At 42.8% G+C, this 27958-nt stretch overlaps 3 protein-coding genes and 1 long non-coding RNA gene across 4 annotated transcripts; 2 read left to right on the top strand and 2 right to left on the bottom strand.

Moving 5' to 3' along the window:
* Positions 1-634: 634 nt before the first annotated feature.
* On the bottom strand, positions 635-6462 carry LOC121705297 (RNA-binding protein with serine-rich domain 1). The gene is made up of 7 exons (XM_042086201.1): positions 6334-6462; positions 5541-5696; positions 4309-4497; positions 3901-4000; positions 3455-3608; positions 1343-1484; positions 635-1063 (listed from the first exon to the last, which is right to left on the bottom strand). The coding sequence occupies exons 1-7, from the start codon at positions 6435-6437 to the stop codon at positions 958-960; spliced, it is 951 nt and encodes a 316-aa protein (XP_041942135.1). The 5' UTR covers positions 6438-6462; the 3' UTR covers positions 635-957.
* On the top strand, positions 6438-17332 carry LOC121705290. Its single transcript, XM_042086192.1, has 4 exons — positions 6438-6699; positions 6972-7627; positions 7720-7854; positions 15844-17332. The coding sequence occupies exons 2-4, from the start codon at positions 6998-7000 to the stop codon at positions 16825-16827; spliced, it is 1749 nt and encodes a 582-aa protein (XP_041942126.1). The 5' UTR covers positions 6438-6699; positions 6972-6997; the 3' UTR covers positions 16828-17332.
* A 692-nt stretch (positions 17333-18024) lies between these two features.
* On the top strand, positions 18025-20934 carry LOC121705300. Its single transcript, XR_006030754.1, has 3 exons — positions 18025-18898; positions 19182-20799; positions 20843-20934. It is a non-coding gene; the product is annotated as an uncharacterized LOC121705300 (long non-coding RNA).
* Positions 20825-26656, bottom strand: LOC121705292 (cytochrome P450 2K1-like). The gene is made up of 9 exons (XM_042086195.1): positions 26313-26656; positions 24898-25060; positions 24514-24663; positions 24236-24396; positions 23146-23325; positions 22665-22806; positions 22023-22207; positions 21405-21546; positions 20825-21173 (listed from the first exon to the last, which is right to left on the bottom strand). The coding sequence occupies exons 1-9, from the start codon at positions 26514-26516 to the stop codon at positions 20986-20988; spliced, it is 1515 nt and encodes a 504-aa protein (XP_041942129.1). The 5' UTR covers positions 26517-26656; the 3' UTR covers positions 20825-20985.
* Between the last annotated feature and the right edge of the window lie 1302 nt (positions 26657-27958).

The following is a 27958-nucleotide window of genomic DNA, read 5'->3' on the forward strand; positions in this document are numbered from 1 at the left end:
TTTTCCCAAATACAATGTAGCCTACAGGTGTAAGTGACCTTTCATCAATCCAGTTGCAATGGATGAACTGTGATGAACTGCCCTACTTGTGATTGTTTAGAGATTTTAAAGGTTTTATAACAATTCTACATCTTCTTTGGCTATTCTACAATCTATTCACCTTTTCAGCACCAGTAGGGTACTTTCTGTGCAGCCGCACACACACACTCAGGCATGCCAAACAAGCATACACAAAAGTTTCAAGAGTGGGGGATGGAGTAAAATATGGAGACAAATTGAAGTGTGATTTATTTTCGCGGAACGGATGTACAGGACTGAGCGGCGGTCATATTTTGTACCGCTATGCGGTACATCTAGTTATAGTGGCATTGAATAACAACCCTCATAGTAATGGGTATATTTTACATTTTTCAAATGCATTTATTTGTTGCTTTTATTTTTCCTTCCAACTTTCTGAGGCCTCCCTGGCACCCCCTGCAGTCCCCACTTTGAAAACCACTGACCTAGAGATCTAGCTACCACCATGCATGAACGAACGTGATAGACAGACGGCAACAGGCCATTTATGAAGGCAAAAAGCGCTCACTATGAAGCTCTGTCAAGCGCTCACTATTCACATACAGACAAAGACAGGTTAAAGGTAATTTTATAAGTTTAATTGACAAAACTCAAGTACAAAAGTCAGTGTGTAGCAAAATTATTTCCCATCTGATCTAAATTGTTTCTAGAACAAGACAGCATTGTGAATCCAGTATGCACCTATTGTTAGAGAGACAAAAGTGATTTCACCATGACATTGACTTCTTTCACCTTTAATTAAAAAATAAAAAATCATAAAATAACGTTGACAGTGACTACTTTAGGCTCTGAGGCATCAGAGATGGCGACTGCGGGGCAGAGAATCGGGCAATGCGGCTCGAAACACAGCGACCAGAGGGGACGGACGCGCGCCACTCTCTATCGGGAGGAGTTGGAGCTGGAACGCGAGCGATGTCGCCTGCGGCCCGGAGATCTGGAGCGGGAACGCCGGCGAACAGGTGACCGTCGCCGTGGTGACCGAGACCTATAAATGAAGGAGGATCAGAGTATGAAGACGCTTTGAATGTACAAGTGACACTCGTGCCTCGTTTATGCAGAACCTTTGAACTCAAGCCCAATGGCAATATTTGTTCATGCATCTAACATCTATGCAAGACATAAAAGGGAAGTTGGGGGAACAGTTACTGAAAAGGAGCCAATCATGCAAAAGAACACTAAAACTGCGGGATATTTGAAATGCTCCTTTTTCATCAAACAACAGGAGCTGAGTTGAGCATGACGCCAGTCAGAGGCAAGTACCAACCTTCGCCTCATGCGGGGAGGGGTGCGTCGCCACATCGGTGGGGGCGGGGGCATTCTGCGTGGGGGTGAGGCGCGTCGCGGGGCAGGGCGAGTACGCTGGGTCAATATGGCAATGGCGGTGATCTCCTGTCCATCAATCTGACCTGAAAGACAAAAAGTGATCAGTCAGTGTAGTCTCTCACACTCACACACACACGTCCCGTTACAATCATGGCATTTCAGTTCAATGTGTTGAAATGCATGGTGATCACACTGGACATGTTATTAATGGCCGGCATGACTGGGGCCCTTTATACTGATGTAAGTTTCAACACAGTATTAATCATCATCATCATCATCATCATCATCATCTAGCCTCTGGTGATGCCCATCTTTTCTACACACACCTTTTTTAACACTGCCTATTGCCAGTGCTGCAAGGCTTGCTCCCCTAACGACAGCCAGTTTACAGGACACTAGCTCTTCTACTGGACGCTAGTTCTTCTACTGGACGCTAGTTCTTCTACAGTGCTAGTTCTTCTACAGGACTGTGACAGAGTGACCCACACTGTCACTATGTTTATAGTTGATTATGTTTTTTGGCATGTTTTTTCATTGTAGGTGGTATGTTCCTTTGGCAAAGTGCATAGATTCTGTTACTGTTATTTTTCTGCCAGTGATAGTGTTATGATTTCAACTGCAGGTTCTTTGATTTAGTTTGTGTAGTTGTGTTGGAGGCGCAAGAAGGGGCGTGTGCCCCTGGGTACCCAAATTGGCTGATTAGCCTAATAAGGAGTAGGCCTGTTTTTTCAATTAGGGGAGGTCACCTGATCACTTTAAATCCCTGTGGAGGGAGAAGGTGAGTCCTCTGGATTACCCATGTTGTGCCTACCTGACACTGCTGTGAGTGTTTAGGAAGATGCGGTTATTTACAGTCAAATGTTTGACTCTGTGTTTCTTTGTACTTTGTCTAGTCATTGTTTTTGTGTAATTAATATAGGTTACTTTTCACGGGTGTTTTCGGAGTATATCCGCTGAGTCAATAAACCTTTTTTACACCAAAACCTGTCTGCTTCTCCTGGACCATGAGGCTACATTATCACAAGGACGCTAGCTCTTCTACAGTACGCTAGCTCTTCTACAGGACGCTAGCTCTTCTACAGTGCTAGCTCTTCTACAGGACGCTAGCTCTTCTACAGGACGCTAGCTCTTCTACAGGACGCTAGCTCTTCTACAGGACGCTAGCTCTTCTACAGGACGCTAGCTGTTCTACAGGAATCTGTAGTGGAATCTACAGTGCTTAAAGGGAAAGGAGTGTAATGACCACTGGAGGTAGCTACTCCATTTCTCACAATGGCCTCTGTTAAACAGGCTATCAGATTACATCCCTCTGTTCCACGCAAGGCTGGAATGACGTATGGCTCAGACATTATGTTCTCCTCCCATTTAGAGAGCCTGACTGTATACCAACCCCAGAGTTGTAGTGAGCACAAACAAATGCATCCCCTTTGGTTTTAAAATGCATATTGGTTGATCCAATCATAAGTGGTCAGGAGGGTATTCCAAGTTAACTCAGAGTAAGTGGTAAACCTCCTACAACAAGAGCCCTATGACATTGTTTTTTTAGGTGAATGAAGCCATACAGCTCTTCTATTAGGAGGTTTACCACTTACTCCGAGTTAACTTACCCTGGTTTGTCACTAAACCATGTACTTGGAATACCCCCCAGTTCTAAAGACAAGTGCAAACAATCCCAGACGCAACCAATCCCAGACGCATTTGACCACATATCTTGTTGTCTAAATGTTAATGTGTTCTGATGCATCCTGGACAATGGGAGTTCTAATGAATGTGATGTTAGCAATAGCAGAACTTAAACACAAGTGCTCAGCATAGTCTCTTGACCGTACACTTTGCACACATGTGTAAAATATGATGCGTCTCGGCTGACCAATTGTGATCGGATCACAAAAGACGCATTCTAAAATCAAATGTGCACAGATCCATAGAGGACAGCAGCTGCAGTGTCATAAGGCACAATTAGCTGAATTTGAAACCACAAGAGGCATAGTGCTCATGAACAGAAGTGCACTGGTTTAGAATCAAATACTAGTTTTAAATGACATCAGCCTACCTCCATCCATGTACTTGAGGGCTTTCTGCGCCTCTTCTGGCGTTTCGTACTCTACGTAGGCGTAGCCTCGCGACTGATGGGGGTGGAATCTGTCCGTAGGCATGTCCACCATCTTTATCTTCCCATAAGTCGCGAAAATCTCCTGAATGTGGTCCTACACAATACAAAAGGGGGGAAAAAGACCACCACATTTTGACTGTTAGCACAAAGATTTCTGCTAATTGTGACAAAACACAGAAGCTTCACTTAATGTCAGTCAAGCTGCCCACACACTTATACCTCATGCTTAGAATTAGTGGAAAAACGTGAAGATGGGTATGGTTTTGGTATGGTTTTGTTTAGATAGACCAACAAGAAAAGTGTCTAGGTGACACTATGATCTCTGCAGATGCTCCTGTAGCTACAGTGCATCTAGAATTTCTACGTAACAGAGATGGCGGCCACACCTTGGTAACGTTGCGAGTGAGTCGTCCGACATGAATTTTGGTGGGTTTGGGGCTGGGAGATCTCTTCTTTCTCTCCTTCTCCTCCCCTCTTTTCTGTGACCTGATGAAAGAAATGTTGGTGAATCCGTTACCTCCGGCACAGGGACAACAGACAGAATACTGCCCCACTAGAGCATTTAACTCATACAGATAAGTCATCATTAAATATCACAATTCAGCACAGAAATATTACTGGACTGGTACTCACTATGACGAGCTATAAAGCACACATCTACTTTCCATTCAACTTTAACCTGTTTAAGTTTAACTGTAGAGAGGACTCTACTCACTTTGACCTGTTTAAGTTTAACTGTAGAGAGGACTCCCTTTGACCTGTATAAGTTTAACTGTAGAGAGCACTCTACTCACTTTGAGCGGGACCTGCGTCGGTTATCATGCCGTCTGCGGCTGGGACTAGGAGACCCCGATGAAGAGGAGGAAGAGGAGGAGGAGCGGGAAGAGGAACCTGAGCGGCTGGAACCGGATGAGGAGCTGGATCCACTGGAGGAACCAGAGCTAGAACCGGAGCTGCTACTGGAAGACGAGCTGGAACGAGACCTGAGAGGGAAACAGAAGATGATGGAACAATTCTCAACGTCACAATTCTGCAAATATTTTTTTAATCCGTGGCACAAAGTTTCCTTCAGAAATATAAAGGCCAGATATTTAGATAATTGGCAGACACATTTATCCAAACTCCAAAGTGACAAAGAGGTGTGTATTGGTCGGGTATCTGATCCGTATTGACCTAAGCAATAACCGCTACACAACCATGGCAGCAATAACCGCTACACAACCATGGAAACATATACCACCAATTCAACATGCTTCAGAGTTCAGTGCTCTTGACAGAAGTGGAGAAACAGACTCAAGAGCTGAAACTGCCCAGGTATCAGTGTCATGAGATCAATCCATATCAGCACAGAAATGCAGCCTTAGCCTTGCAGACAGTCAAGCGTCATGGAAAAGAAATAGTCTCCATCCTCTACTGATCATCAATATGAGGAGTCTACAAAACACTACGGTATATACAATGCAGATCCTCACAACACCATTACACCATACATGGTGAGGGTAGAGGGGCCCCAGGCCGAATAATAAAACCATTGATAAATAAAATTAATAAAACCATTGATATGGAGCCAGAGGGTGTGGCACTTCTCTACCCTCCAAGTAATTTACCAGTGGCCAGCACATCACCAACAGTCCTTGTGCGTTACAGTCGCCTTCAATATTACAACATACTTGGTCATCTCAATCTTAGAAAGATTAATCGAGACGACTTTGTGACATGTCTAGGTGAACAGCTGCAACTGCTTTGAAATTTAGTGAAAGATATTTGTGCAAAATGTATGCATGCATTATGCATTATGTTTCATTATATTAGCTATTGATGATGTGCCAGCCCATCAATTATCGACACAGTAGTTGAAAAAACGTTAACCCACAGTAGTTGATAAAACGTTAACTGGCCTAACATTATACAATGATCATCCAACACAGCCTCCGTGCCACAAAAAAATCGACGAGACACTGGATTTACTTGTAAATAAATTGAGCAAGAATGTTTTCATTTGAGATGAACATCAACACCACCATACCTGCTGCTGCTACTCCCTGTGGATGCACTGCGACGTTTGCGAGTCTTGTCTCGGCCACGGTCTTTCTCTGTTCCTTCCTTGGTTCCGGACTTCTCTTTGCCTCGCTCTTTGGTTTTATCCTCTGACCGCTCTTTCCGTTTCGTAGGTGACGGTGCCCTAAGCACGAAGAAAGAAAAGAGTGTCTCACTGAACAAGCCATACTAGTACCTTAACCCAGCAGCTAAGTTAGCAAAAATGTTGATAGATAAAATGGACCAAAAAGCAAGTTACTGGCTGATACTTGTGCTTGGAGGATTACTAACGTCACTGTTGGTGCTTTACAATTTCAGATGAATAGGACGATGTATGTAGTCCTATTTAATGTTAAAGCTAGTGTTAGCAAATATTCTGGTGTTAGTGTAGCAAGCATCCCCAGCTGATGCATTTGTAAACAAAGCTGCTGAAACATCCTACATGCTAACAATTGGGGTTAACAAAAAGTTACAAGTCCCAAAGACCCAGGGCGAGATTATGCATTTCTTTCCCTACGTATATATCAATCCGTGAAGTGCGAAATCAACCTAGTTATCAGCCGTTTAGTGATCCGTTGGCATTAACGTTGGTAGTACGAAAGCTCCCATTGATTACAGTTCGAGCCATCAAAGCTAATTTGAGTCGTGTTATGTCCACTTAGGAGACAACATTTACACGAATTTAAAGTATACTTCTACAATAGTATAATTCGACATTTCCCTACGTTTCTAACATTAACTATAAGAAAGGATTGAAATAGATTCTACATTGCAGTACTTACATTTTTAAGTCAATGGTACAAACAATTCCCTCCCACTGGCCTCGGTGTGTCGCTGATAGATGACGTGTCTGAAAGATGATGTCATCACGTAGTCGACGTGCCATACGAGTGTTTACATTAGGGGAGAGAAATTGTGATTGTGAGGCTCAAGTCAGAATTCAGACCAACTACGTGGCTAGTATGTTCAGAATATGGTCCCTGCCCTTTTAGTACGTTTTAATCTTCTTTTATGTGGTTGTCAGCTGACGTTGGTTGATTTGTATTACTTAACATTAGCTAACTAGCGATAGCCAGGTAGCTCGCTCGAGTCAGGTTAGGTCCTAACGTGTTTGGTCCCTGATTTGTAAACGCAAGAAATCGCAGCAGGTGAGTTTGCTCTGTATATAGTTGCATTGTTATATGCATTTGCTGGAATAACGAAAATATCCAAGGTGAATGCGATGTGTGTTTACTTGTAACGTTACGTTGTCAACTGGGCGAGATGTTTGGTGATAACATCACTATCACAGATCTTTAAACTGAGGCGATGAACCATATGGACCCATGTTTGAATGTTGAAACGTTACCAAATGCAACAGTCTGGTCTCTGACTTTAATAAGTTATTATAAAAAAAATATTCTTTGTCAATAACATGAAGGTCAAGACCCTTGAAAATTGGTGATCATGGGTCGGCTGGATGACGCCGCAAAGCGTAAAGTGGTGGAGCTGCGGGAAGCTGGTTTGAGTTTTCGGAAGATAAAGGCGGTTCTGGAGCTGGAGAACATCAAGGTATCCGCACAAGCTATCTATTTGTTTCTCAAAGAGTACAATGGCAGGAACGGGACAAATCTGGCAGCGGCAAGGGGCGTTGCTGGTGTTCAGGCGCCCGCGGTGGGCACTGGTGACGGCAGCTCCGCGAGCAGGAGCAACAGCTGGAGGGACCGACAGCTAGGGAGCCTCATGCGGGAGGCATCCCGGGTTGCTGGATTTTCCACATCCCCTGACCCTACTCATCATCAGGGAGGGTCTTCGGCTGAAGAGAGGGGCTCCAGATCCACAAGTGGCGGGAGCAGAGAGGACAATGGTGCAAGGAAACAGGATGAGGAGGAGGATATTCGCATTGTCAGCGTCACGTCTCTGGCACATAGAGCTCGGCAGGATGGGACCCAGGCGCAGCGGACAAACATGACCACGGGTGTTGGAGCCATGACGGGGATCTTTGCACGGAGACGCCTCACTCCCTCACCAGCCACCAACCCTGTTCTGTTGGCCCGCAAAAGGCTGCTGGATAAAGCCATGCTTCACCGAGCGAGGGTAAATGAACCTCAGTTTTATTATTATTATTATTATTATTATTATTAAAGTAGTGTTTAGTGCAGATTTGTGAGTGTCTTTGTTTCTTGTAGATCAGAGATGGTGGTCTTTCACCTGCCCAGCAGGTGGCGCCCCAACCGAGGAGAGATCAGTCATATATGCGCAATATGATGTTGCCTCCGGTGTCCTCCTCAATTGACCTTACTGCGCCCAGGCCCCAGCAAGTGGTGAGTGCGTCCCTAATTACTAACACTTATTAGGAGGAGATTTGACCACAAACATAATATTGCAGGTTTCTAGGCTGTCATTGAATAGCCAAGCATTGAATAGCCAAGCAGCCTAGCAGGTTTCTAGGCTGTCATTGAATGGCTGTCATTGAATAGCCATGTATGTCTTTGAAAGTGGACTTTTTTTTAACCTTTAAACACTGTTCGTTGCTACCACCCTTAATTTACTAATTTACAAATTTGACAGTTTTAACTGCTCTTATTTTAACATAGGGATCATTCAGGGCTCAAACTTGGGGCTATGGGGTAGCAAGTGTGCAGCTTGACCGCAACACCAAAAAGCCATGGATGTTGCTATGGTAGTCAGGGCACATACTCAACCATATGCTGGCATTCTGTCAAACTTCATGAAGCACACTAATGCACTTCACACAAACAGGTGCCCCTCATACATCCTTCCATCCACTGTTCATCACAAGGTGCCTCACTAATGCATCGCCTTTCCATGCGGGCCCTCATACAGGGGTCAACCTGATCTAAGGGTCCCTCATACAGCTCTTACTTTGAGCGCATTTCATTAAGCATCACAGCAAGCCCTTTGACTTCTGGCATTATGTAGCAAAAGGAGAAAGCAGTCACCCCACCTGGCCTCAAACCTCAGTACAAAATCTGCACTCTGATCGCAATATGAAAAAAACAGGCACCTTTGTATAATAATAACACATTTTATTTGTAGAGCACTTTATCATGTACTCAAAGCACTGAACATTTTAGGGTAAAAAGGGAAGGCAGGCAGGATTAAAAGTAATAGGTAAGAAAGTAGAATGAAATAATAAATTAGGAGGCACACATAAAGTGTACAGGCAGTTGCAAGTGTGGAAAGAAACCGACATATGTCAGTACAATTAAAAAAATAAAGTATTACATATTTATAACTCTGTTTCTAACAAATGCAGGCAATACATTTGCCAGTTTACTTACAGGCATATGCAATATATTTGCTTTTGCCTTGCTAATTTAATTACAAATATAATGCACTTGCTTCCCAACTTAGTTTATTTGGTATGGCCATATGTGTGTGTGTGTGTGTGTGTGTGTGTGTGTGTGTGTGTGTGTCTGTGCATGGTGTGTCTGTGTGGGTGTGTGTGTTTCTGTGTGTGCATTAGGGGTGTAACGGTACACAGAAGTCACGGTTCGGTTCATACCTCGGTTCGGACATCACGGTTCGGTACGAGTTCGGTACAATGGAGGGAAAAGCAAAACAAAAATGCAGAAAGCATTTTTTTTTTGTACATGTCTCAGGCTGTACCACCTAGTGTCATACAGTCTTTTCCCTGAGCTATCTGCAACAGCCTGAAGTGTGTAAGATGTAGGCTAAACAGTACAATAAGTACCCAGACTCCATCTGTAACTTGTAAACAAAATAAGACAACCAGCTATAAAACTGAAAATAGGCCTACAGCATCTCTTATTTCTGAAAGTGCAAATTACATAGAAAAAATATTTTAAAAAATCCACTTAAGCAAGACCTTCAAAATCTGTGTTTAGTTGTATATGGAAGGGTCTACAATTTGCCTCAATATTTTTTTTATTGTGTGTAAAGTAATAATCTAGCCTACTAACTGTGAAAATATCACACTATTTTGCCTTTTTTTAAAAAACGAAATTGCTCCTTTCATTTCATAAACAGACTACAACTAGAAGTCACGTGACTTTGCCCTTTGACGTTAACTCACCGTAGCATGGTTTGTTTATTAGCCTGGTTAGCGTTATTTTACTGTCTATGCACTTAACACTACCAGCTCCTCATGTGAGAAGTTACAAGTTACCCCAACATAAAGGTAATTACCACGCGATTTACATAGCTTTCTGTCATTACGAAATCATTTAATTTAAGCCATAGGTTTTGGCCCTATTTGTATGTGTATTTAAAGTCTGCTGAAGCGCAGGGGAAGTTGTTTTTTTCCCCTCGTTTCAGTGATTGGTAGCCTACAACATCTGGGTGATGGCTTCAAATATGTGTAGCATTTTTTCCACTCACATACCCAACAACTGCTGAACAACGCCGACACACAGTTTCATCTTATCCACCACTCTTTCGCCTGTAGGCTACTAACGTTACTGTAACTGAAGTTCTCAAACTTGCGATCTTAAAGAGACCAGCGGATCCTCTAACTCTTGTGGGTCTAACCTTAGTGCGGCTAATGACTGACGGACTCGACCATAGACTGTATATATAGAACTGGACAGTGTGCCGTCTGTTAAGAGTGATGCGAGCGTTAGTCCAGAGCCCCCTGGTGGCTGGCTGCAGTACAATGTGTAACTCCGCCCATCCCCATGTATTTCAATGGCCAAGTAGCCAACTTTCCGTGTCACTTTTCTCATCTAAAACTATTTTTGTATCAACAACTTTTTATTCGAAAAAATAGTTTTCAAGATGCTTCAATACACACAATTTTTCTTTTCTCGCTGAAATTATTATTTTTAATGTTATATTAACAAATCTAAAAGGGCGTGTTTACACCTATGATTGACAGCTGGCTGCAGACACTACCGCGTCATCGCTCACTTATTTTAACACCTGATTTCGACCCTATGATTTCGACACATAATCTAACCTAAATAAGTGTTGCTGTTATTATCATTAGGCTATATCTTATCACAGTCTGACTAAATACATATTGATAGTAATACATTGTGTAGTTGCTGGTAAGAGACATCGTTGTTAGTTGTGACAGATTCTTTGTGAAAAAATATATGTTCTGTTCTTTCGTAGATGCTAAGTATATTAGCTCATAGCATGCTACATCATGCTAGCATTAGCCAGTTGATAGGTAAAGTAAAAGGGCTCTGCTATATTGATCCGAAGTGACGTTAGCCAGTCACCATCATTTACAGTCCTACTTGTTTCAAATGGTTTAACGTAACCAGTGATTGCCGCCATCATCGTTGCAACTTCATTTGAATATACTTTGTCACTGGAGAAGGCGATGTAAAGTTTCATTAACGTTAACTCTTGCTTAGTTTTGCGAATGGCAAAAAACGCCACCTAGCCTGCTAGGTCGACAACCTCGGTATGCCCATTTATGGATCACCCCGACAAATAACGTTACTTGTGTTTTAGTGAACACATTATTGGACCATAGCTTAACGTGAGGAGGGATTCAAAGTTACAAATGGCCAATTTGCTTAGTATGCTCAGAACAGCGGTATCTGAAAATGCGTTAAGGTATCGTTGTTACCTGCGATTGCACTGCTGGAGAAGCATTTTTTCATTAGAAATCCTCCCGTAGCATTTTGCGGGGTAAATCCTCCCGTAGACGTACATCATTTCAAAATAATACGTCTAAATTGAAAACTGTGACAACTCATTGATAGGCCCTCTCAATATGTCTGTAATCGTATGACTCTACCACAGGCTTGCTAGTCTTTCACCAGAGAGGGTGCTCCATTATAAATCAAAAATGTAATACTGCAGCCTTCATGTCAGCTGTAAAAATATGAGAACATGGACCTACATCAGGACAGGATACTCTAAACATTTTACACATAATCAGGAAGCTACTTTGCTGTTCAGTGTGTGATGTGTTTAAAGTGGTACTACGTTTAAAGAAACATTTTATTCTTTGTTTCAAGTGCATAAGAAAATACCACATTATGATGGTTATGGTTACCCTTAACAAATACAAAACAATATAATACTTAAAACAGGGATCAATCAATAGCCTAATGAAATAAACAATGAGGGGGAAAGCAATAATAAATAATAATGCCCATTCAATCAATAATATAATAACAATAACATGGTAAGACTACATTAAAGAGAATATCAATAATAAACAATGTCAAATTAATCAACAGCCTATAATGAAAATAAAACAGTACTACTGCATACAAACCATAATGTATAAGAAGTGCTTAAAAGACCAAAAACTATCACAAGAACGAAGAGCACTGGGCAACTCATTCCACCAACATGGTACCACTGAGGAAAAGAGTCTTGAATTTGACCTAGCGTTTAAGACTGGTCGACACAACAGAAGTTCATCAGAAGACCACAGTGGGCGGTTGGGGATGTATATCTTGATCATTGAATTAAAATAACAAGGAGCAGATCCAGTCAATGTCCTATAGGCCAAAGTGAGAGATTTAAATTTAATTCTGTCTACTGTAGGGAGCCAATGGAGAGTAACTAGGAGAGGAGTTACGATGTGTCCTCTTTGGCTGATTGTGGCATGTTGCAGCATTCTGAATGATAGATCACACAAAAGAAATAAAAAACATTCAATATTGATTTAGTATCAACCAATAATTATTCTGATATTAACATTCTTGTAACATCTACATCTTTGTGTAGGCTACAGTTAAATAATAAGCAATGGCCTCTGACTTAAATACCAAGGCAGTTAAATGACCGTGGTATAGTCTACGTGATACACAGGACTACACAGTAAACCCATTTAAAATAGGCAAGGATATGTATTTAATAACATTTGGGATTGCTCACAGTATACCCACCACTACAACTAACTAACTAACTCGACTACACCACTAGTTAAATGGCGCATTGCAATTTACAATTTGTGTGAGTTCAGGGGCATACAGAAAGTTGAAGTTTGGGTGACATCAATAAAGAAAACAGAAACAAAGGGATGTGTACAGCCTCAAGTATAAATGATGTCACATTAACAGAAGGTTCAGAGCAGAGGCAGACCTTTCTTGGTGCCATGCAAGTCATTGAAAATCACGTTTTCAGAACGTAGTGGTGCTGTGCCATGTCCCATGTATAAGGGGCTTCAGGTTGATCCAGTGACGGTGGGTGATGATGTCAGGGAGATGGATGTCAGGGTACTTGGAGAAAGGGGGAGGACATGCCACCTCAGACCACCCCAGCCAAACATCTTCACGTAGGCATTCCCTTGCTTGCAGACTAATGTAGACCATGGAGACCACCTTGCCGCCACCTCCAGTACATTCAGTCATCACCCATATCTTACCTGCAAAAAGGAAAGTTACAATAAAGTTAGTCAGACAATTTTACAACATTACAAAGCATCTAATCAGGCACTCGACACCACTAGTAATACCAATTAATTAAATATATGTGTGCAATAAACTTCACAGCCTACCTATAATGTTAACTACACATTTAAATATGCGGTGTGAATGTTATTAACTTGCGTCAGCTTGAAAAATAACGTTATCAGTATGAGTGATCATGGACGTTAGATGACAAACTAAGGTCTTTCTCAAATGTTCACCGATATCCCTGGGAAGTGACTGGTTCTTGGCGTAGCAGCTAGTGTTTAATGCAGGCGTTTCATTTATCGATCATTCACTTATGCGGTCTACAACTACTGACCTACCGATCTATTTTTTACAGTCTATGCTACCGACCTACCATCACAGAAGTAGCTCTAACAGAGGTGTCGTTAACGTTAGAAAAAATGGCTAGTAGTTACATTAACACGAGGTTGATGAGGTCCATGCTTCACATTACGTTAACGTTAACTTGCGTTGCTTTATCACATCATACCATTGCTTTATCACATCATATACTGTACTGACTGTCTAGTGTTATTAATCCCCATGTACAGTCAATGGTTACTCCATGTTGAGATAGCATACATGATATTTGAAAACAGCAACAACTAATAAAACCAAGTATATCATGCATCGACTGTTAAGGGAGCTGTGTGCTAATCTTCACTTCAATGACTAACTTAGCCTCCCGGTAACGTTAATGTAGCTGCTAACGTTAGCATGTAATTCGCTGTCCGCATTTCTGTTGTTAGCTCATTAGTATTCACCATACTAAATTGTCACAGTCTATAATCAACATAATAAGCTCTCTTAGACGTATTTAAGAACACCAATAGACAAAAAAAAAACGTTTCAGTTGATACGCAACACTTACCAGACAAGAACAAACCGATTGTTGTTTGTACTGTTTAGCTAACTCAGTCACAGCCGTAAAATTCATCCAGCCAGCTAGCCTTCGGCGCCGAGTCGACCTGCGTTGTGGAAAGGAGAAGGGGGCGGGTTTCACTTGACAAGGGGCGTGTTTAACCAGAGAGGGTTCAAGCGGAGCGAGAGGCGCAAACGTTCGACAATTTCCGCGTTCGATTACTGCAAGGGGGAGGGGGGAAAATCCCCCTTTATGCAGACCAGAGTAAGCCCTTGCTGCACTAATGTCAATGGAGACTTGTGGAATTTTACCAATAAATTTGTCATTTTGTCTTTCTGGATTTGTTGAGGGTTTTTTGGAAAATTGTGTCATAATCTGTAAGTGTTTGGGATCATTTCAAGCCTAATAGTGTAATTTTTTAGTGTTCGGATTTGTAATAAAATAACTTAATATTAGACCATGCTGCTGCCAGTTACTGTCCGGTTGTTATCATGCTAGCTAGCCTGTTAGCTAAGGTAACATTTTAAACGGAGAAGTGTAATTTCTTTGAAATGACAACTAGCTGAATAACACTACTGACATTAGTTAAAGTGGATAGTTTATACTCAAGCGAATTTGCAACAGTATATTAAGTTTAAGCGAAGTCCTTCAACTACTAGTCACTTGTTAGCGCATAGCTGTATTGCCATAGCTACTACCATCCACTTGTATAGCATTTTAAGCTAGCGTTAGCTAGCTAGCTAGCTCGGTTCACATGACTAATTAAATTATTCACATCATGTCCTTAAAAATGATTCATTGGTATCACACATGATTATGGACAATAATACTGTGAACACAATTATTTTTATCTGTTGTTATTGCTCATTAAGAGAGAAAGTTTATTTAGTGACGTAGGGTGACACTCCCACTTATGCAGACCGGAACTGTCCCGTTTTGCTCCCATAGTAACGAATTACGTTGCTCTATCTTGCTAGTAATCAAGGATCTTTGGTTTAACTCGCTGAGTGGCAACTGAGTGGGCGTGCCTGACCGCGACTCCTCTTCACTGCGCATGCTTCAACTTTTGCTGCGCAGCCGCACTTCAAATTGGCTCCAAATTTTCCAAGATGGCGTCGCCTCGGCGGCTTCAATTCCATAGAACACTGTAGAATGCAGCCACACTGTCCAGTTCTATATATACAGTCTATGGACTCGACCGACGACCTGACAAAAAAAAAAACATAGGCGCCAATCAACCAATAAAGGCGAGGCTACAGATTAGCGTTAGTGTCGCTAAAGAACTCCCGTAACTCTCGCTACTTAACAGTAATTGCACATGACATTAATTAATCCGCACACGAGTTTTATGTATTTTTATACCGTGTATTCTCCGTGTCAATTCATGCACCGAACCGTGACGCCCGTACCGTTTCGGTTCAATACGAATACATGAACCGTTACACCCCTAGTGTGCATGCATGTGTGTGCGAACATTGGTGGTTCACATGCACAAGTGGCAACATGACAACATGAACTGACAATATGAACTGTGTGTGTGAGAGTGGGTGTACATGTGTGTGTATGTGTAATGCATGCATGTGTGTGTGAACATTTAGATGGGTTCCTACAATTTACACAAGATTGATTTGTTTGGCATGTACGGTTCCCATTGGGGGAGAAGTACATTAGTTCAAGAAAACACTGGGCTCCCATAATTTACTCTAAGCTTACTTGTGGAAAGTATGATTCATGTGTAGAATGGGCACAGGGAAGTTGTAGGAGTGTGTGTTTGAGATGTCTTTCAACTCCTGGATGAAAATTATACTCTTTCCCACCTATGGTGGTCATTTTTGACCGTGAACAAAAAAAGTGTGACCCAAGTTGAATAAATCACTCAAAATTCAAAGAAATTAGTCACAATGAATTTCATGTGTTCAAATGCCTTTTGTGAAGGATATCATAAGGTCTTGAGTAAATCTGATGGAAAAATGTCATATTTAATGGTACAGGGAATTAAATGTGTAAATCGTTAATTTTTGAGCTGAACAGTGTTAGAAGGTTAATTGAACATGTAAACAACCACTAACCTCACCCTACAGAGGGGGATTGCGGACAGTCATCCCGACGCTAGTTTGGCCAGACGAGGCTTCCAGCCACGAATAGGAGTCCCGCCCCCCCGAGTGGGCGTCCGACTCCCCAGCCCCACTGGTCCGAGCGCGACCGCCCAGGCAGCCGCAAACCACAACCCCAACCCGGGCGTCCGCATCCAGCACCCAGCCAGCCAGCAGCCCCAGAGGAGGGAGCCGTCGCCCAGCTACCAGCCCGGGGCCCTGGAGGCGCTGCGGCAAAACCTGGGGGAGCAGGTGCAGGGGCTGGGCTCGGAGGTGCGTAGCCTGGCGCTGGCCGTGCGGATGCTGGTGGAGCAGCAGGGGCGGCTGGAGAGGGAGCAGGTGCAGCAGACTCAGGTGCAGAAGCAGATCCTCAGCACCCTGCAGTTCCTGGCCTCGCGGCCGAGCCCCTGCGGACTGGCCCACGCCACCCCGACGCCCCCTCCTCCGCCTGCGTCATCGGTTCCGGCCTCCCTGCCGGCGGCGGCGTCGTCCTCATACAGCCAGAGCACGGCCTTCGCCTCCACGCAGAGCAGCTACTCGCAGGGCGGCCTGTCTCTGAGCGACAGCTCCGGGCTGGATGGCGCGGGCGCGTTCACGTTCTCCGGAATGAGTTCGGCGGGAGGAGGAGTCGGAGGCATGAACGGCTTCGGCGGCTCAGAGAGTCTCCATCCAGCGCACACACACGCACACACACACACCACGTCGCCGGCTTACACGCAGTCCCTCACACACGCGCCGCCCGACTACACTCAGACCCTGGTGCAGTCACACACCCAGATGGCGAGTCCAGCTCTGGGTCAGGGCCTGTCACACACAGATGCTTTTGCAGGCAGGAAGGACTCTGAACTCTCAGCTGGCCAAGTGGGCACCAGCCTCCAGGACTGCGGCACGTCCATCCCTGCCCCCTCCCCCCTCGCCCTCTCGCCCCAGGAGCCCCAGCTCCTCAACATCATCAAGGTGGAGAGCATCTGACCACCACACTGGGAGACACTGGGAGCATAGCTGAAGTGCCACGCCAAGAAAAGAAATGAGAAAAGACATAGATAGAACGTAAAAGATGGGTCCATTTTTACCACATGTCCGTGGCGCATGTGTGCTACTGCCGCCTCTGTTGTAGCCAGTTCCACTGATTATAGTGGAGGCTCTTTTTTTCGCCATACGTTCCGCTTCAGTTGTACATCCGGTTCCTCCAACTATCCGGGCCTCCAACTAGACTGCATAGTGAGGAACTAGAGGCAGGTTTCTACTGTATGAACTTTGCCAGGGATAAAGGACCATGTGCCAAACTGTGCCAACCTTTTGGTATGTACTCGTTATCAGGTACAGTGCCTTAGAAAAGTATTCCATCTGTCTGAAAGCCATCACCATTGTATATACTTGGATACATAGGGGCAGCCGTGGCCCACTGGTTAGCACTCTGGACTTGTAACCGGAGGGTTGCCGGTTCGAGCCCCGACCAGTGGGCCGCGGCTGAAGTGCCCTTGAGCAAGGCACCTAACCCCTCACTGCTCCCCGAGCGCCGCCGTTGAAGCAGGCAGCTCACTGCGCCGGGATTAGTGTGTGCTTCACCTGTTAGTGTGTGTTCACTGTGTGCTGTTTGTGTTTCACTAATTCACCGATTGGGTTAAATGCAGAGACCAAATTTCCCTCACGGGATCAAAAAAGTATATATACTTATACATTTTCCCAATTAGAATATATAGCTGTAGCTCTACGTCATGTCCATAATATTTCATATCTCCAAGGATTTTTCTTTTATAGAAAACAGTTTTAATTTATTTATTTATAATAGTAGATACAATTGTTTGATTTGGGGAATAACTAGAAGTATACTGTACCTCCACATTAAAAATATTGAAAGGGAAAATGTTTCTAAGTTACCTTAGTAATCGGCAAAATAGTGATACTTTCATGGGCTTAAAGCAACACCAAAGAGTTGTTTGTACCTTAAAATAATGTTTCCAAAATCGTTTCAGTGGTTCATCAACTTGTAACAGGGTGAACAGCACTTCTGCATTCGCTTTGCGGCCCTCTATCGGCTATAACCGCACTATGTAAGTTTGCCAGATCGGGTAGTGGATCTGTAGTTCGATGGAATGAGACATAAGAAATTACAAATTTGACTTGCATCTGATGTCGCAATACATCGTACTTTCATAAATCGTGCAACATGTTCTACCTTGTCTGTGGACATCGTTATTTGCAAAGCCGGTGCTGGATAAACAAATAGCGTGCGTGCGACAGAGGGAAAGTTCTTTGGTGTTGCTTTAAATACTTTTCCAAAGCACTGTGTTTTCCTTGTCTCCAATAACTGTTGTTCATTCTCTCATAGAATGTTGAAGCGCAAGAAAAAATAACAGAAAATCCTGAAAAACAATACTTTATTTATTTGAAATAAAATGGACTCTACTAAAAAAAGTAGAATACGTTGGTGACCAAAGTGGCAGAAAGACCATGATATTTAGCTCCGTGATCTCACAAACCATTAATTCTCTCAAAACAGTTGGGAGTTCTGAACTTCAGTTCCTCAAATGAGAAATGTGGTGAGATTTCTTTTTGTACCTAACACATACAGTACATACATACATATGCTGAAACCTTTTCAGTTGACCCAGTTGTAGATGACGTTTTATTTGAGCTGCTGTTTCTGACTGGCTGCAGACTGTTACTGACTAAAAGCCTTTGTTTTGTTTCATATCTATTCTCTCTGTTTGATTATTAATACTGTAGTCTCTCAAGGATGCACTCCAGTAAAATAAACATTCTCATTTTAAAGGTTTGAGACAGAGCCTCTGGTTTACTGTTGTCTTACGTTTAAGAAAATTAAAAGGATCTCAGTGTTCTGCACAGTGTTGATGTAAAGAAAGTAAATGTTGATGTAGAATGTGGAAACAGTAGTTGTACAACGTTTGTGCATCACAAGCAAAATAAAAAAAAACTATTTGATTAAAAAAAAAATATTTGTTGTGAAACACTGACAAAACAGTCAAGCAAGTGCTGGAATCGTCCCCTGACCTTGGCACTGACCAATTTGCTGCTACACGTAGGATTCACCTAGCCTGGCTAGCGCCACCACTTCTCAATGAGACGTGGTCTGGGAACCAAACGTTCATTTTCTCGTATTTGAAAAAAATGCCCAGATCCGTTTATTGGGTGCCACGGGTGTCTATCAAATGTGTCTGTGCATAGCTCATCATCGTCTTGCTTTCCCCCCTGTTCTGTGATTGGTTCCCTATCTCAGGCGAAAATTTGCTCCATGGTCTCCAGGCTGCCTTAGCAGCGTGAATCAAATCGCGCGCAAGGCAGCATGGGAACACCCAGGCTAGGATTCACCAGCCCCTATTCCCAAATATCCTGATTATTCCTCAGGATTCACTTTAGGATTCACCAGCCCCTATTCCCAAATATCCTGATTACTCCTGTACACTTGGGATTCACCAGCCCCTATTCCCAAATATCCTGATTACTCCTGTACACTTGGGATTCACCAGCCCATATTCCCAAATATCCTGATTACTCCTGTACCTCAATGTTGTGATCCTCGTAGGTATTTTATCGGCATGGTATGACCGCAAGCAGGTATTTTAAAGACAGATGTGGTCACACACCAAACCCTGACCAAAGTGTACTTTTGTAAACTTGTATTGATAGCTAGGTGGTCAGGTGCACATTGGAATAAAATCTCTGTAAATGCTCTGCTGCCAGTTAGTCTCACTGTGAAATGTTAAATATTGAACAGGTCAAAGGAGATTGAATGCATTAAAAAAAGATGTAAAACGTCGATTTAAAAAAAGTATTGTGATCATGATCACGATGCTGATTGTGTGGGGCGGTTGTAGTGTAGTGGCTGAAGAGCTGGGCTAGCATGCAGTTGCTACACTGTCCCTGTAATAACTGATGTCTACACCTCACTTTGGATAAAAGTGTCGGCAAAGTGAATACGTAATAATAATGACAATTTGAGCACTATGATCAGATCAGGCCAAGTAGAAACACCACCACAGACAATAAGGTACCTCCTGCCTCAGCTTCAGGATTAGTTCCTGTCCTTTTTACAGATCTGTTTTCTCCACATATTATTTGTGTGCTAAAATCATTTAATCATTTTCTGTGTTTTTAGTCAAGAAAACCAATTTTCTTGATACAGACGTGTTGCAATAACTTTCTTGGTCACCACAGGACACCACAAGATGGGACATCTATATTTTCTATGTGTGTGTGTGTGTGTGTGTGTACATGTGTCAGTGTACAGTATGTTTTGGACATGTGTTCTTCACTATGCTTATTTAAAGGATTTTGACAATAAAAGAGATTGACACAGAGTATGAAGGACTATTAAAGGATGACTTGTTTTTTATTATTTCTTATTATTTCTTTCTTTGGATAACTTCAAAAGTTGATTTTTTTCTTTTTTTAAAGCAGCTGCAAGCTATTTTGTTTTAGCAAGCTAGCTGGTGTCTCTTGGCTACTGTAGCCAACATAATGGTGTCCTGTTCTAACAACAGTGGTGTTTATCTGGCCTGTAGATGAACACACTAACATCAAAATTAATTTAAAGATGGTGCATTAGTTACAAAGAAAACTTCAGAAATGGTCATTACACAACATATTGCTGATTTATAGGAATATTTAACAGAATAAGAATACCATTACAATATTATATTAATACAATAATCTAAAATAATTAGATTTCTTTTTTTAAAAAACTGGGAAATTCAGTTCAAGAACACTTTCACAACAAAATACAATACCAAAATGTCAAACATTCTCTGTATCCCTATACAGACTAAAATATGAGGTAGCAATAAATCAAACTACCTCAGTATTACATCGCTACTCACTACTACCTCAGTATTACATCGCTAAATAATATTTACATTTAAACATGTGATGAGGTTCCTCTATATGTAACGGAGGCGAACTGAGCTAGCGTGCTAGTTGCCCGTGTAAATCCTCACACCCCTTAAGAACGCTTCTAACCGCTGAGTTGGAAGCCTGGGCTTTTAGCTCAGTGGTTAGAGCGTTTGACTCCCATGTCGGTGTGTGTGTTGAGGTGTGCGGCTTTGAGGGCCGTGAGCGTGAGAGGCGGACAAATTACGACCTCGGTTACATATACATGGTGGTAGGAACCTAGGAGCGACTGACTGCACACAGCTTGTGTGGGGAAGGGTTGAGGGTGAAACCCACCGCCGGGGTGAGGTCCAGCTCGTCCTCGGAGACGCCGGGAGGAGGAGTGAAACGGAAGCGTTGAAGAAGAGACGCGAAGAAGAGGAAGAGTTCCATCCTAGCCAGACTCTCACCCAAACACACCCTGCGACCTGAGAGAAAAGAGAGAGAGAGAAACTAAATAGAGAGACCTATAGGGTTCTGTCTGGAAGAACTACACCAGTTAAAAAAGACCCTAAAAAACATTTTGAAAAATTAGCCAAGAATCATAACACACCATCAATTAAAAGAAGCATGATAGCTCTTGGAAGGTAAGTACATTATTCTGACCAACGATATATATATAAATATATAAATATATATAAATATATAAATATATACACCTGCAGAGAAGGGCATGAACGCGTCTCTCTTGACAAAGCGCCCCTGGTCATCCAGGAAGTGTTCAGGGTGGAAGGCGTATGGTTTGGCCCATTCGGACTCATCGTGCAGCACGGAGGTCAGCAGGGGAAACACCGTCGTGCCCTACAGGACAGGTCAAGGGTCACAGGTCAGGGGTCAAATGACAGAGATATCACAGGGATTTTTTTGGGTAAAGCTATAGTCTGACAATGCATCAAAACAGCCTGAAAACACACCTTTTGAACATCTTAAATAGTGACATCTGTTTGTTTTTTTTTTTTGCTTTTTTTATCTCTGTCTAATGACACTTCTTACAGTAAAAATAGATTACCAATATCCAAATGAGAAAAAGCCAGCAATATACACCGTAAATGCATTGGAAAGGTAAGAGAAATACAGCATACAGAATTTTACTACACATTATGATACATAAAATTATACATTTTACTAAAATGACCAACATTCTAATCTGTTCCCTGTTAAATTTTAAATATTATGTTGTTTTTGTATTTGTGTCGCTTTGGACAAAGGCGTCTGCCAAATCCCATAACCGTAACCATAAAATGTAATGACATACGGTATAAATAATGAGATCAAACCTTCTTGATGAAGAAGCCCTGGAAGTGGACATCACAGCTGGTGGTGTGCGGGATACTCATGGGCACGATGTTGGCTAGCCTCTGGGTCTCGTGGATCACGGCATCCACGAAGGGCAGACTCTTCCTGTCTTCCACCACTGGCTGCCGGCCGCCAATCACCCGGTCTATTTCCTCCTGGACTCGGTCTGCAAATGAATCACCATGGAGTTCAGTGTACTTCATTTTTTTTTTTTTATTTATCCTTAGTTTCACCAGGGAGGTCACATTAAGACAGAAGTCTCTTTTTCAAGTGAGCACTGGCAACTTAATTACTGCTCCTATATGATTGTGATCTCAGCTAAATCACATGTTTTGCAAGCTGTTGTGCCATTCAGTGAGCAAATTTGCAGCAGTTAGTGAGGCAAATGCAAGGCAAGTAATGTAGCACTAGCCCATTATTCTGCACACAGAGGCAATTCAATGCACCTAAATAAATAAAAGCAAAGAACAGATATAGACAGAGAAAAGATAAAACAAATAGTCCTTTACAATTCACTAGTCAGATATCAATATCTGATGTCAGCTCTGTCAAAGCAAAATATTTTCAGTGCAAGATTGTGAATTTGAAGGGAAATGCATTAGCTCTCCGACTCCGCCTCTTACCCTGTATATGAGGGTACTTGGCCATAAGCAGCAGCCCCCAGCGCAGAGTCGTCCCTGTCGTATCTGTGCCCGCTGCAAACAGATTGGCTACAGAGTAGACCATATTCTCCTGACTGAAGAACGTATCCTTATGTCCAGATTCCTGTCCAACACAGTCCCAGTTTAGAAGCCAAAACAATACAGACACAAGGTATCTTTAGCACCTCTAGGGACAATCTTTATACAGGAAGACCATGGCATGTTTCACCTCATAATTTACTTATCCCTACTTGTGAATTGAATATGATTTATACCCTGAAATTCATATACATAAGCTTTATATTGCAACGGACATTTATTGTCAGTCAGTGTGATTGCATTTGATTATTCCATGTGCATCTGTAGGCCTAGTGGCTGTATAACTGGGACATGGAAATATCAACAATTCATTACATTACCACCAGATATGTGAACAGGAATCCGTATAATTCAGAACGTTTACCTCTTCTTTCTGTTTTCGGATAAGGAAGGAGTCCACAAATCCTCTCTGCTCAAAGGGGTTGAGAGTCTCTTGCAGCTCACTGATCAGCTTCCCCATCTCTTCAATATGCTTTTTTGATGTGCTTTTCAACTTTCGCCACTTTGCCAGCACCGGACCGAGCCAAGGGAACATGGCGTAGAGCTGCAAACACAGGAAGCACAGTCAGCCGTGGTGCCAAGGGAACATGGCATAGAGCTGCAAACAGTGGTGCCAAAGGAACATGGCATAGAGCTGCAAACACAGTGGTGCCAAGGGAACATGGCATAGAGCTGCAAACACAGTGGTGCCAAGGGAACATGGCATAGAGCTGCAAACACAGTGGTGCCAAGGGAACATGGCATAGAGCTGCAAACACAGTGGTGCCAAGGGAACATGGCATAGAGCTGCAAACACAGGTAGCACAGTCAGCCGTGGCGCATGTAAAAGCAGCAGTTTGGGGGGGGGGGGGGGGGGGGGTCCCTACACATTTACACGCTGTGTACTTTTTGTATATTACATTGTATATTGTGTCTGTTGTTCTGTGTGACATCTTATTGCAAGTCAATATACACACTCTGATGTCAGCGAGGTGTACACATTAACAAGAGTGCGTATGTAATGACGTTGGATTTTTCCATGTGAATCTACAGTTCTGTGGGGAAAAGGTCACCCTCAAGAAACCATTGTAGCCTATTGCTAGATTAGAATTGCACTTTTACTGCACTGCTGCAATGTTGCTAGTATCTACATTTGACATTTTACCACATTTCACAATAGGACATCATTAGGCGGGGGAGTTTAAAGGAGCTATGTGCAATTATGTTGGATTCCAGTTATCTTGAAGGTAGCCACACAACACTCTTCCATCGACAGTGACGATACATTACAATGTGGCATTACAATAGAATCAGACTGACGCTAACTTCATCTGTGCTACACAAAACAAAGCCATTTATGACAGTTATTTATTTGTACTCTGTTGCTGTTTCTGGTTCAGGCTGAACTAAAAAAGATCTCCACACACCACCTTTAAACTTGGCATCAGGCCATTCTCTGACTAAGAGTAACCCACCTGAACGGCTGGAGATCCACCGAGTCGGATGTTCTCATTGGCTCGGTTGACCATGGCTTTGAACCTGTGGTCGTTGTAATCAAACCTGCTGCCGTACACAATGGCACTGATGATATTTGAGACAGCATAGTTCACCGGCTGAGTCGTATCAAATGCTTTACCTGGGTGTAAATACATCAGGGTCAATCACCATGTAGGCCCTAGACATGTTAAACTGAGGTCTACATCTTAGCATCACAACCTGTATAAATGCAAGAAGTAGTTTGTGTTAATCTCACCTTTAAAGTTTTCAAACACCTCTGACAGGTATCGTGTCTCTTCAATGATTTTTTCCTCACTGGATTTTTTCCCCATGCCATAGTCCCGCAGGTTTGTCAAAGCAAAGCGTCTCATCTCTTTCCACTGTTCTCCATTTGAGAAGATAATTCCTGTGAAGCAGAATCAGAATTGGAGTGAGTAGAGTGAACCACGAGAACAAAGTTCATATTACACTTTGAAAAGAAAATACTTAAGATTTTAACATTCACGTACAAAAACATGTCCATTTCACAGTCAACATCGACATACTGCTTTGGAGAGCAGTATATTGCTATGAATTCAAATTCATTTTAAACATCTACCACAGACAGATGGTCTACTAGAAAAGTAAATAGTGCTTTTACCATGTCCTCCGTTTATAGCCTTGAATATGGGACTGACACCCCTATCCCCAAACTCTTCAGCATGGTTAACCAGGGCCTCCTTCACCGTTTTATATCCTGACAAGACGACAGTCTTTGTAGGTCCAAAGCGAACCGTGAAGACCGATCCGTACGTTTTGGAGAGCTGTGGGTCAGTACAGTCAGATATTAACATCACGCCATGCTTGTGCAAGGCACAGAGAGAGCACTGATGTAAAATATCTTGTTTTTAAGAGCAGGCAAATAAAACCTTTGACATCTTTTTTAGATGAAGTGTGTGTGTGTGAATTGAACTGTGATAAAACCGAGAAAGATTTGTTTTGATATTAAAGATTTTGCTTTTAGATATAAAGAAACTGAGCTTTTTTTTGAGCTAAATTATAAAGACAGCATTGATGGTGGTGATCCTTATATTTTGCACGTCTGAAACCTGCTTTTTCCTTCTTTCTGCTCACATTTCTTTTCATTCTTGTCTAAATTAGTTGTGAATCTGTTTACCTCAGCACATGGCCACAGGATTTGAAATGTGCAATACAAACAAGGCTGACTTCACGTCAGTTAGAGTGTGACAAAGAGGTTGGTAATTATGTTGCTGATCTATGTACCTATTGCACAGAAAATCATTATCTTTGCCTTATGTAACAAACGGAGTAGCCTCTGTTGGCTCTTGCTCTTTCTTTTTACTGATTGCCACACCTTTGTACAATAATGAATCCACTCTGTGACAGTCTTAATGATCTTAAATCAATTAATCTTTTGCATTTAGTAAGTATATAAGAAATTTGTACTGATTATATATCTATTAATACTCCAAGATACATTCCTCCTGGTAGTCATTGTGTTATTATAAAAAATGCCAAAAAGAGACAATAGAGTGTAACACTTTTATATTATTGCATAGTGTAACACTTTTATATTCTTGCTATGTTGCACAACTACACTTAAAGGGACACCAGGCAAGCTTGATGCTTTTTCTCTACGAAACTCCCCCTCGCTCGGTCTGAAGCTCTTTTCCTTTTCTTTGCATCTTCCGTCAAGGGTTTTCGCTGCTTCTTCGCTGGCTCTGCCATTATACACACGTTTGCAACAATCGCTAGCGTTTCATCTGTGCTGTATGCAGGATGTAAACTGATCCTGCTTCGGTCGGTGGGTACGATACACTGAACTTGCAAGCGGGATATTCTTCCTACAGGCAGTAGGGGCGGGCGAGAGAGGCTTCATTCGCCCTGTAATGAGTCATTTAACTATATACCGACTAACGAAGATGAGTAATTAACACGAAAACGTTGCCTGGTGTCCCTTTAAAGGATGTGAAAACACATTGCACCTTTTCCTCCTTCTGAAGAATAGACATCATACACATTCTTAATGCATGTGAATAATTCCTGAATCCTCACCTTGCACAGTGTGTCGTATGGTTTCTGCAGGTCCAGCTGCAGCAGGTTGCCGATGATGGGCAGTGGTGTGGGTCCCGGAGGCTCTGTCCCTTTCCCTGGGCTGCCTACGCCAGAGGAGTACAGATAGGCAAACAGCAACAGCACCCCAGCAACCAGCAGAGAGAATGTGCTGGGGGTCTGGAGAAGTCCCTCAAGTACAGCCATGGAGAGGGCGAGTGATGAGAGCGGCCGATAAAAACACTGTCCTTTTCCCAGGCTCTTGCTGTCTATGAGCTGGCTCTGGCCTTGTCCTTTTATAATGGCATATGCGCTTTGTGTCACTGCTGCCAACCCATCAGAAAGTTAATGATCAATGCGTGCTTGAGAGGCAAGCCCCCGTCCTGAGCCAACCACCGAGTCAATCACTACTTTACCTTTCTCCCAGACAGGTATGGGCACACCTCCATCCACCCTAAGCCCTTCAGGTGAGCTGAACCCTCACCTGATTATCCTGTACAAGTACTGCAGCGTCAGTTTCTCCACTGGGCAGAAGGCCAGGGATTGTATTGATTTAGTGCACGGGCCGGGCAATAAAGGACTTAGTGGCACAGCGTGCATTTGGTAAAACTTCACTAATACAGTATAATGCCAGCTTATATGTAATGCTTTACACAGAAATATTGGTGCTTAATTTGTTTTTGGCTTTTTGTTCAACCAGTTTCAGGTTTTGGACTGCGGCTCAAGCAGAGTCTGTTAGCATCTGTACAGTGTATGGTGATACGGTATTAAGTACTGTAAGTAGGTCTACATAGACATTACTCTATGATTCTGCGTGTGTGAGGATTACCAGTGAAAGTGTGTTCCTAAGCTGCCCATGCAGAGCAGGTGAAATGTTACGGGTGTGTGTGTGTATGTGTGTGTGTGTGTGAGAGAGAGAGAGAGAGAGAGGACTGCCACAGTGAAAGTGTGTTTCTGGGAAAGCTGCCAATGCAGAGCAGGTGAAATGTTACAGGTGTGTGTGTGTGTGTGTGTGGACTGCCAGTGAAAGTGTGTTCCTGGGAAAGCTGCCAATGCAGAGCAGGTGAAATGTTACAAATGTGTGTGTGTGTGTGTGTGTGTGTGTGTCTGTGTCTGTGTGTGGACTGCCAGTGAGATTGTGTCCATGGAAAAGGTGAATCTCGCTTCCTCTGGGCCAGAGTTTTCAAGCTAAATTATCTCGTCCATGACCTGAAACCTACAGCCTACTTCCAAATATGGCTCACACTGCTGTAGTTAGATAGATAGATCTATGCAGATCAATGCAGATCAATGCAGAGCAGGTGAAATGTTACAAGTGTGTGTGTGTGTGTGTGTGTGTGTGTGTGTGTGTGTCTGTGTGTGGACAATGCAGATCAATGCAGAGTAGGTGAAATGTTACAAGTGTGTGTGTGTGTGTGTCTGTGTGTGGACTGCCAGTGAGATTGTGTCCATGGAAAAGGTGAATCTCGCTACCTCTGGGCCAGAGTTTACAAGCTAAATTATCTCGTCCATGACCTGAAACCTACAGCCTACTTCCAAATATGGCTCACACTGCTGTAGTTACAGCCTGTCAACAAATGGCCAAACTCTGACCCACTTTCACACTTCACACTTCAATTCCCAATAACAAGCCTTGGATATTATAACCA

This window comes from Alosa sapidissima, chromosome 3 (genome assembly GCF_018492685.1).
Source record: "Alosa sapidissima isolate fAloSap1 chromosome 3, fAloSap1.pri, whole genome shotgun sequence".
In the NCBI taxonomy this organism is placed as follows: Eukaryota; Metazoa; Chordata; class Actinopteri; order Clupeiformes; family Clupeidae; genus Alosa; species Alosa sapidissima.

What these genes read in the sequence shown, in the direction of transcription:
- LOC121705297 (XM_042086201.1), bottom strand. Translation starts at nt 6,437, where the DNA reads ATGGCACGTCGACTACGTGATGACATCATCTTTCAGACACGTCATCTA. An exon ending in TGTACCATTGACTTAAAAAT is followed by an intron (nt 5,697 to 6,333) that starts GTAAGTACTGCA and finishes CTTCGTGCTTAG; the next exon opens with GGCACCGTCACCTACGAAAC. An exon ending in CGACGCAGGTCCCGCTCAAA is followed by an intron (nt 4,001 to 4,308) that starts GTGAGTAGAGTG and finishes TTCTTTCATCAG; the next exon opens with GTCACAGAAAAGAGGGGAGG.
- LOC121705290 (XM_042086192.1), top strand. Translation starts at nt 6,998, where the DNA reads ATGGGTCGGCTGGATGACGCCGCAAAGCGTAAAGTGGTGGAGCTGCGG. An exon ending in CCATGCTTCACCGAGCGAGG is followed by an intron (nt 7,628 to 7,719) that starts GTAAATGAACCT and finishes TGTTTCTTGTAG; the next exon opens with ATCAGAGATGGTGGTCTTTC. An exon ending in CGCCCAGGCCCCAGCAAGTG is followed by an intron (nt 7,855 to 15,843) that starts GTGAGTGCGTCC and finishes CTCACCCTACAG; the next exon opens with AGGGGGATTGCGGACAGTCA.
- LOC121705292 (XM_042086195.1), bottom strand. Translation starts at nt 26,516, where the DNA reads ATGGCTGTACTTGAGGGACTTCTCCAGACCCCCAGCACATTCTCTCTG. An exon ending in TCCGAAAACAGAAAGAAGAG is followed by an intron (nt 22,807 to 23,145) that starts GTAAACGTTCTG and finishes TGTGTTGGACAG; the next exon opens with GAATCTGGACATAAGGATAC. An exon ending in AGGGCTTCTTCATCAAGAAG is followed by an intron (nt 21,547 to 22,022) that starts GTTTGATCTCAT and finishes CCTGTCCTGTAG; the next exon opens with GGCACGACGGTGTTTCCCCT.